This window comes from Hesperophylax consimilis, chromosome 27 (genome assembly GCF_061612785.1).
Source record: "Hesperophylax consimilis isolate HC1 chromosome 27, BYU_Hcon_1.0, whole genome shotgun sequence".
Lineage (NCBI taxonomy): Eukaryota > Metazoa > Arthropoda > Insecta > Trichoptera > Limnephilidae > Hesperophylax > Hesperophylax consimilis.
This window is the reverse complement of record NC_142862.1, coordinates 27,759,229-27,770,086: the sequence shown is the minus strand read 5'-3', so window position 1 is coordinate 27,770,086 and position 10,858 is coordinate 27,759,229. Positions and strand designations below refer to the sequence as shown.

The window sequence follows — 10,858 nt, the reverse complement described above, 5'->3', positions numbered from 1 at the left end:
AATCACAAATAACTTTTGGTATTTCAAAAGTACTACATATATACGATATATTTCACAGATTATTGAAAAATCAACTTTTGTCAACCGTCAAATCAAATGAGTTGTCTTAAAATATGGACTCTATAATATATAAGAAGTTTTATACGACAATAACATTATTATAAAATTGCAATATTAATTCAAAGTAATAATAATTTGTTAATGAAGAATACTGCAGTAAAAATATCCTATTGAAAAATTTCAGCCATATTTTTTGTTCGAAATTTCTATAGTGCCAAAATTTTTATAGAATTTAGGCTTCAATTTTTTTTTTTGGGAATTTTAGCTGTTTTTATTTAGTTTTTAGCGGTCGATACCTGCTACGCTATTCAAACTCGGCCCTTGTGAATGCTAGTCTAGCGTCCGAGTTAAGCGATATCCTATGTGTGTTTATTTTTCATTCAGAGATTTGCTAGATTTATTTTGTGACAAAGAATTTCTGCAAACTACTTCTGTATCTCTACAAAAATACCCTTGTGTTTCCGTCATGTAATGTAGTGTTACCGTATGAGTTTTGGATCTTATTACACATTTCTGTGTAGAAATTACATTCTTAGTAGGCTATTGGTACATGATGGATAAGGATGGGTTAAATATTTTGTAGGAGTTCTTTGTTACATTTCATTTGAATAAGAAATAATGTTTTGAAATTCCATTGTATTATTGATTTATGATCATTATCAAAATCCTCCACGGCAATGGAAGTGGAATTGCATGGGTGATAAATTATTTCAATGATAAAAGTTGAAATCACTTTTCAACAACAAAATTTTGAACCACGAAATTTAAAAAATCCTAAACTTATAAATGTGAAATTTTAATATGATAAATAATAGTTTAGTGGAATTTCACTGCATTAAAACAAATGAGCAATCGATTTTTTTAACTTAGAAAAAATTCAAATTGCAAAATCAATTACAAAATTTAAATAAATCATGTGAATCTCTCTGTGACAAATTGAACTACGCCATACTTATTGTGTGACAGCTATTTCGCCTTCCAAGCGCATTGTCAAACTGCCCTTGGGTCAAAATATTAACATCTTTTGTGAAATATGCATACATTTATGTTACAAAAATATGTTATGAAACTCAATTGAACCATTGTATATTACATATTATTCTTATCTTTACCGAAAACTTATTTCTCATTTTTTGCAAAATCATCACAAAAAAAATACTTAGGAATCCTATTTCTAGTCTATGGAATACTTAGTAATGACATATTTTCATTGATTCTCAAGGTTTTTTTTAGAAATAGCATAATATTATTTAAATATTTTTAATGCATGCCATGTTTTTTGGGTGACTGTTCTTAAACACACAGAAATCACAAGATGGCACCTGTGTCTTCATTCTGTTTAGTAATCACAAGAAGGCGACCTGTGTCTTCATTTGTTTAGCAATCACAAGATGGTGACCTGTGTCTTCATTCTGTTTAAAATCACAAGATGACCCGTCTTCATTCTGTTTAGCAATCACAAGATAGCGACCTGTGTCTTCATTTGTTTAGCAATCACAAGATGGCGACCTGTGTCTTCATTTTGTTTTGCAATCACACTATGGCGCCTGGTATCTTCATTTTATTTAGCGATCGCAAGATGGCGCCCCGTATCTTCATTTTGTTTATGGAAGGTATGCACTGAGATATTAGAACTCGGCATGCACTAAGCAATAGTGTAGCGTTTTATTAACCACATCATCAAGACATTTTCAGAATGTATAGTTCTGAAAATCGTTCTAATGTTTTAGTCAATTTTTGAATGTGTGGAGTTGAACCCTTATATTTAACACATTTAATGGCCTTAATACACTGCACTAATAATTAGTAATCATTTGCTAGCCGTATTTTTTACAGAAAACAACATAAAATTTAAAAATAATAATATTATGAAGAAGAAGAAAATAGCACCCAAATTGTAAAAAGTGATTTTTACACTTTTCTATTCTATTTGTAAATAATTTAAAAATAATCAATATTTTATAGTAAATTATTATTTGTCAGATATCATTATGAAATGTTTGCTAATTACATATTATATTATTTAACATCAATATGTCCCGGTAACTTGACATTCATGTCATTGTGAAATGGGAACGTACTTTTGGAAATAAATATGTTATTGGAACTTACTAGTGTTAATTATTATGTTATGGTGAATTAATACTGGTAATCATTATGTTATTGTAACTTATTTTTTGCTTGGACTTAAATAATTATTAATTTATTGATGGCTGTAACAATTTAATTTTTTAAAAGCAATCTTTGTAACAATTCATTATTCTATCAGATTCTCAGAAATCATAGAAAAGTCTAGAAGTGTTTGATGAATTCACTTTTGAAATAATATTAAAATTTTGATAAAACACGTATCAAATTTGAATATAGAATGAATAAGAAAACAAACTCCTTTGTTTAGAAATCTTTTGAAATAGTCAATAAAAAAAAAACTTACTCAAATTCAGTTAGGTTAGCGCGCTTCACAGAAATTTAAATGTAACATTGTCGTCAATTGGTTAGTCAGCGCTATTTTTTTTTTTACATTTGAAACGCCAATTCTAGGCCTGTTTTAGCTTTTGAACAAATTGTGATCAGCTGACAAGCATAATAACATGACAGTTATGCTTTTCTTCTGATCACAATTTGCACGAAAACTGAAAAAGACCTAGAATCGGCTTTTCACAGGGACCTTTCAAATGACGAAAAAACAAAAAAGGCGCTGATTACCCATTTGACGACAATGTTATATTTATTTAATTTCTGTGAAACATCCCAGCCTTTCCTTTTCAAAATATGATGTGCCTTTGTGTGTAGAAAATGAATAAATAAATAAGAATGTATTAATTCCTCCAACGCCTCCCATACATGTTATTTAGCAGTAAGTCTAGCTTGTGTAACAATATTAATAATGGTGGAGTGATCAGGTTATGTTATTCGGTTTATTTAAAGAAATATAATTTATTTGTTTTTTTAAAATGGCTTTTTATTTTAGTTTTAATATAATTTATTCTCAATATTAAAAATCTGTATAAATATGGTAACATTACAATTTCCATGTAAAATAAATTTAATGCGACCGATCGGTGGCTGAGTTGACATCGCGTTTGGGTCCCACCCAGGTGTAGTGTGTTCAATTTCTTGGCTGGCTAAGTCCTCCATCACGACACGAGCAAAATTTTCCGCTTACTGTGGTGGTTGTAGGAGATTTTCAGATATTGTCAGGTTATTCATAACCCGGGAATGTTTGTACATATTTCATTAAAAAAAAAAAATAATGTAGTCTGACAAGTAAATGTCAAAAAAATCAATCTTTAATAAGTTATTTTCCAAAATACATCTATTTAAAAATCAATCTTTAATAAGTTATTTTACAATAATACATCTATTTAAAAATGTCTAAAAAAATGGTTCGGCTGAGGGTTGAATCATCCTTCCCAGAGTCAACCCACATTACCAACATTGCCAGATGCTGATCGTGTAGAACCGAGATTTATTTTGTATGTTTGTATATAGCAGTTAATACTGCTGTAATATCGTCTGATTTCAGAGAAATGCTTAAATACAAGTGTGTGTATGTGATTGACATTAAAAGTTGATAAAATGCATTGACATTGATAACAAGTCTTTATGCCGAGTTTCAGCTCGATCGGATGTTGGGAAGTGGGTTTATTTCCTCTTCCAAGATTTGCATTCATTCATCATTGAAAACAAAATTGAAATTCAAATAAGGCGTATTTAAAAATGGAATCACTTTCAATGGCAACACCAAATAGGTAAAAGAAAAATTATGTTGCTTTTAAAATTTTTCCGAATGTATATTTTTCACATTATAATAATAATAATAAGAATTTATTCCAGAATGTATGCAAGGATAGTGCAATGCAATACATTCCATATTTTGAAATAATATATAAATAATTAGAATGAGATAAATAATAATACATAGATAGGCACAAAAAATGAGGAAATTAAGTGAAAAGAGATAAACATAAAAATGTGTGTAAGAAGCCGTTTATGGAGGATATTTGGACATCTCCCGTCTCCTGTCGGGCCATCAGAGGAGACTCCATCCAGGCAACCATGGCAGTGATGATTGTGTTACTTGATTGGGATAGTCTGCGCCATAAGCTTCCCGTGTGGTGGCGGAGAAGCGCTCTGAAAGAGTAAACGCGTCCCTCCAGGAACATTTCCGTAGCGCTGCAGTATCTCGGTAGGCGGAATAGTTGGCGATAAGCATTATTTTAAGATTATGTATAGGTACACAGTGTTCAGAAATTGCTGGTATTTTCCAAAACGAGATGATGATTCTAAGGTAGGTACCTAATTTAATTTTCACCTTCTTTTTAATAATTGTTTTGTAGGCTGAATTTACTGTGTGAAAGCGTTTTTTTTTTTTTAATAGTTGTCCATAATTCATCGTTATCCTTTGGACGGCTGCTAGGCCAACTGATTACGACCAGAATATCATAAAATGACTGGTAAAAAGTCGTTAGTTTCGAGATAATGACACTTTTATGAATTTTGTGAAAATCGACACCTTAGATCAGTTTTTCTAGCGCCACAGCTACAAAATTCCATAATAATATTTGGATGATTTGTATGGTGCTGTTTTTGTGCAAAATCACCTCAAGGGCGCTGTACAAAGATATATACATTTCTACAATGATCTATGTTATTACTAACTATATATGGAGATAATGCAGTACAATACTTACCTGGTAGGTCACTTGAGATTAACATTAACTAATTGTTTATTAGCGAAATTTAGATACAGGATTTAGGACTTAACTGGAAAATTGGATTTGATTCGATTTATGACAGCTTAAAAAGAGTAAGTTTTTAGTTTAGAACTGAATTCTGTTGGACTTGTAATGGATCTTTGTTCCTTAGGAAGTTTATTCCAAGCCTTCTGCCCAGATGCTTCGAAAGCGCAATCACCAATTAGTATTTGGCTTGTGCGTAGGTTCCATCAGTCTGCCTACAGCTGATGAATCTAATTTTTACTATGCAACCCTAAATAGCCCTGCTATTGATCAAGGTTCAAAATAAAACTAACAGGGTCTGTAACATTTTTTAACTCCTATTATCCGTAGTTAATTTGTTCGCTTTTCGGAAGAGCTCATATGGTCTCATAAAAATCGTTGTATCTCCCTTACCGTGATTGTTAGAAATATGAACTAAACGTTGTTAAAAAGTAAAAAATACCAAGCTTTACATTCAAATATAAGTTAACAGAATAATTATAATGACTTATGAAACCGAAATTTAAGACCGCAAGTTGAGAAAAAATTATGAAATTTTTTGAATTTTTTATTAATTATTTTTATATGAAAGGACAAAAAGTGAGGTGGTAGTAATATTTATAATCAAATCACCTTTCAAAAACAGTTATTAGTTTTCGGATACATTCAGAAAAATCTTATTTATTTTATTGAGAAGCGGAAATACACACTAATTCTCTGTTTCTGACAGCATCACGAAATGTAATGGTCAATATAAGAGGCTTTTAGAGGATTAAAAAAAAATACTCATTTAGTGCAGTTTTTAAAATGGTTAAATATTTACCATGATTTACTTTATAAAAGAGATTATTAGTGTGTGTGACGTATTGCACAACATTATCTCCTGCTGCTAACTTTAACATTCTCCCAAAATAACCTTTATCGATTTATCAAAGGAAATATTTGATGGACGATGGCTACCCATATTTAGTTCTCATGGAATGACCAAATAAAATATCATTCTCCATTCAATGGTCTCATCGCTCTCTAGGCCTTGAGCGATGGCTGCATAAATTTAGGTAAACAATTTGTTTGTATTTATTTCTAAATTCCCGCAAACAGCTCAATTATATTACCTTCACAAATGGGATAGGCGGTGAAATACAGGTGGATTCATTGGCTTTAAAGCACAGTTAGCAGTTTATATGTTTCCATTTCAATATTTGGAGGTATGATTTTTTGATTGAGCGCAACCAAATCCAAAACTGAATGCTCGGAAATCTTCTTCGCTCATTTTGTAAATACTCCATCGCTCGAGTGGTTAATAGTTGTGTACTTCTGTAATTCAGTACCTACTTTACACTAACCCCACACAGGCCAATTTCCCTCACGGCCTATGTCATTTGTGGGGATGCTGTGTGGAAGTTCTTTTGAAGGTAAGGAAGGAGAAGAAGTTCTGGGAAGGAAAAGGTATGATGGAGTGACTGATGTATGAAACCATCCCTCCTGCTTTGGTGCATTACGCTGGGTCGAGAGAGACCTGCTAGAAAGGACAAAGGGTCTCCCCAAACGGCCTGCCACGCAGAGGGTGGGCAGGCGCATCAGCCGCCGACATCTGAGGACATCTGAACCCGGGCACCCCTTCTAAGTCACCAAACTTAGCAAACCACTTCTGATGACCTAAGGCAAAGGTGTTGGTTATCCAATAAATGGAATATTGTATTTTCAATAATGATAATAAATGTTTCATAATTTTCCTTTTTTTGTAACAAATAGATATAATGATATCCTCACATTATATATTTACATAGTGATAAAAATTTAGTAATATGAAGTAATTTTAAATATATTGTGTAGTGTTTTTTCTGAAATAATTTTAAATATATTATACATGGTGTTTTTTAGTGCAGTTGAATATATGCAGTTTGTATCCAGATTTTTATTTGATATGTATTATTGTAGTAAAGTTTAGTACCATAGTTTAGGAAGTTTTATTGCCTTTTTGTAGTTGATTGCTTGTTGGATATGTTTTTGACCCGCAGATATAGTGTTTATAATAATCTCAACTATCCACTGCCAGTTTGACGAGTTCTCGTCGGTTTATGAAAAGCAATAAGGTAAAATAAATTAGTGCTGTCTATAATACCACTTTATTAACTCTAATAGACTAATTTGTTCAGTTTTGCGAACAAATAGCTATTACCCGTAGAGTTAATTTGTTCGCTTATCTGTACAGCTCATATGGTCTCATAGAAACCGTTGTATCTCACTTACTGACATGGGGAGAAATATGATCTAAACGGTTAGAAAGAGAAAAAACTTTAAATTCAAATGTAGAAGTTGACTACAGAAGAAACAAAATGTGCTTCTCTATGAAACAGATGGTTCCGACTGTAATTTGAGAAAAAATTATGAAACTTAGTGAAATTTTTATAAATTATTTTAATATGAAACAACAAAAAAGTCATGTGATAGTAATGTTTATAATACATTTGTTTGTGATAGTAATGTTTACAATACATTTGTTGTTTTTGATAGTAATGTTTATAATACATTTGTTTGTGATAGTAATGTATGTAATACATTTGTTGTTTTTGATAGTAATGTTTATAATACATTTGTTTGTGATAGTAATGTATGTAATACATTTGTTGTTTTTGATAGTAATGTTTATAATACATTTGTTTGTGATAGTAATGTTTACAATACATTTGTTGTTTTTGATAGTAATGTTTATAATACATTTGTTTGTGATAGTAATGTATGTAATACATTTGTTGTTTTTGATAGTAATGTTTATAATACATTTGTTTGTGATAGTAATGTATGTAATACATTTGTTGTTTTTGATAGTAATGTTTATAATACATTTGTTTGTGATAGTAATGTATGTAATACATTTGTTGTTTTTGATAGTAATGTTTATAATACATTTGTTTGTGATAGTAATGTATGTAATACATTTGTTGTTTTTGATAGTAATGTTTATAATACATTTGTTTGTGATAGTAATGTATGTAATACATTTGTTGTTTTTGATAGTAATGTTTATAATACATTTGTTTGTGATAGTAATGTTTATAATACATTTGTTTTTGTTTTCCGTAATTCCAGTTCAGTGTTTAGACGAAAAAACGTAAGGTTTAAATTCAAAATTTTAATATTTCGAAAATTATATGTTTATTTCTGATTAGCTTATTTCATCACCTTTCAAAAACAGATTTTAGTTTTAACGTACATTCAGATATGCCATTTTTTTGGATTTTATTGCAAAGCAGAAATACAGTTGAATTCGCCGACCTTCTGACAGCATCTTTAAGAAATATAATGATCAATATGCCAGAGGCCTCAGGGATTAAATGTCACACTTTAAGTGTATTTATTCTAATATATTGTAGTTAGCATGTTTTCCAGTTGTCGTCAGTATAGCAAGTCAGAGTCTCCACCTCCTCAATGTCCACCTCGACTCCTTTCTGCGCCCCGTTGGAGTCCACGCAGTAGCAGGAGCTGCGGCGGCACTGCACCTTACGCCAGTTGCCATTGGAGCAGCAGACCGGCAGGAAGGCCGAGGAGGCCTTCATCATCAGGTTGTAGGTACGGGCGCAGTCTGGAATATTATCATTCATCTATTTTATTCAAGGATTTAATTTCATGAAAGACTTCTATTTGGCCTTTTATACACAATGCTTATTTGTACTGATCCCCATAAACATAATCTACATGTTTATAGTGATCGGTACTCTATACAATATAACTATGTTCTATTGGTCACTAAAAAAGTGACAGCTGCCTAGTATGGTGAATTATGCCCAGTTGTTTCGCAAAAATTGATGTGTGACAAAGTCATCAAATGGCTGCTCAACTCCATTTTGTTTTTTTGACAATTGGTACATAATGAAATATATAATTTAAATCCATGTGAAATATATCGACCTCGTCATCGGAGAAAGATAATGTAATGAAGCCCTGTATGTGAGAATCGGCAAATACTTTAGAAATAATGCTCGCCAAACTGAAAACTCAAATCAGAAGAAACTCATGGCAAAGTGGAAAGTAGGCGTCCGGAACGTCAGTGTCCGTACTTCTGCACGCAGCACAGGATCATAAGAAGTACAGGAGCCTTGTCCACCAGGGCAATTGGTGTGGGGGTCGCCATCTTTGGCAATAAGGCAACGATTATAGAGGATACTCACTGCAGTCCATATCCTTGGCGTTGGGTTCCGTGATGTCGGCTTGGAAATTCAGGATTTGCTTTCTCTTCTCATCCACACAGTACTTCCTGAAATCATGTATAAATTTAATAAGCTAGTGTTGTATGGACTCGGCACCAAACTAAATATATAAATGTCTATGTGCGGACGCATGGAACTTATCCGAACTTCATGCACCATATGGACTTACTTGAGGCAACAAATAGATTTAGCCTATAAATCAGATGTTAAGCAAATCTTGAAATACTTAGTTTTAATATAGTGCGTAACTTTACTGCTATCTCATTCAAAGTCAATTCAACAGGAGTCGTCGCCACGACTTGTTCAAGATATCGCACGCTAAAACAGATGTTGTAGCACAGCATAGCATGATGAGAGGAATGGTGCTATAGCACCACAGAATGGTGCTATAGCTTAACAGAAGACTGACCCAACCAACTAAAAAATTATAATCTACTGAAACATCCGATTGTTTAAGATTTATTTATTTTATTTATTTTATTTATTTTATTTATTTTATTTATTTTATTTATTTTATTTATTTTATTTATTTTATTTATTTTATTTATTTTATTTATTTTATTTATTTTATTTATTTTATTTATTTTATTTATTATTATTACATTTATTACATACAAGATATACAAATATAAAAGGAAGCTTTGACTGTCCAACTAGGAAGTTTCCCGTTTTAGGACAGTCAAATTGGCAGGTTGCGTGTACATAATTCCAGGTAGGTACATGTAAAATATAAAATAAAATTAAAATATAACATATAAATGTAAGAAAGAAAAATAGAAAGAAAATATTTTTTTAGGAAAATACAATTTAGCAGTAATAAACAATAAAATCCAGATAGGTACATGTAAAATATAAAATAAAAATATAATATATCAATGTAAGAAAGAAAAATAAAAAAATATTTTTTAGGTAAATATAAAATACAAAATCGAAGAAATCAACTCAGACTACGTTTTTTAATAATTTTTCGGAATCTGTCCTACCTAAGTCTAATAACCATTTAGTAATTTTAGTACCGAAGGCTGATAATTCACATAGTTTAAATTGATAGGGGATTTTGTTGTATATTTTTGGTCCCAGGTATGAGAAAACTTTTTGAAAAGCCGCAGTATTACTAGTTGGAATAGAAAGGTCGTTTCTGCTCTTACTTCTGGTTTGATGATTATGATCGACTGTTATCGTTTTGTTTTTATTTTTGTGGACGCAGATTGTTATTTTTTTTATGTAACACTGTCGAACATCAAGCACATTAAACTCCTTGAAGAGAGCGTCGCTCGAGTATCTGAAGGGTTTCTTCATAATGACGCGTAGAATGGATTTCTGTGCCTTCAGTAGCGGGTATAATATTGTTAATCCTGTTCCACCCCATCCAATGCAACTGTAGGTTATGACGGAGTTACAGAGCCCATAGTATATTTTTTTAATGTCTTGAGTTTTTATAATTTCCCGCAATGCTATTAATATATAAATAAGCTTGCGCACTTTATTAGCTGTGTTTTCAATTTGTTGTTTCCATTTAAGATGGTTATCCACTATTATACCTAAATATTTAATAGATTTAACACATTCAAGGGTTTCGCAATTACAAGTACGGTTATTATTTCCAAGGCTACACTTAATATTATGTATTGTGAGGTGATGAGGTGATGAGGTGTTTTGGGTTGACCTGCAAGGGTAGCGCTAAATGTGAGATATTTTGTTTTTTGTATGTTTAGTGTAAGCAAATTACTGTCCAGCCACTGTTTTACTCTGTTTATACCTGTGTTCGCAAGGTGGTGTGTTTCTTTCCAGTCATCTCCTTCAAACAAAATAACTGTATCGTCAGCGAACGTGATAATTTTGCCACCAATGTGTTGGTTACAAAGT

At 31.6% G+C, this 10,858-nt stretch overlaps 1 protein-coding gene across 1 annotated transcript in view; it reads right to left on the bottom strand.

Annotated features, from left to right (window-relative positions):
- Window positions 1–7,734: 7,734 nt before the first annotated feature.
- The window catches only part of LOC149410883 (uncharacterized), a 28,867-nt gene continuing 25,743 nt past the window's right edge, over window positions 7,735–10,858 (bottom strand). Inside the window, exons 13-14 of the mRNA XM_089648357.1 lie at window positions 8,954–9,039; window positions 7,735–8,367 (exon numbers count right to left, since the gene is read on the bottom strand). Of these exons, the coding sequence (XP_089504483.1) occupies window positions 8,159–8,367; window positions 8,954–9,039 (295 nt within the window). The 3' untranslated portion in view covers window positions 7,735–8,158. The remainder of the gene's footprint in view (window positions 8,368–8,953; window positions 9,040–10,858) is intronic.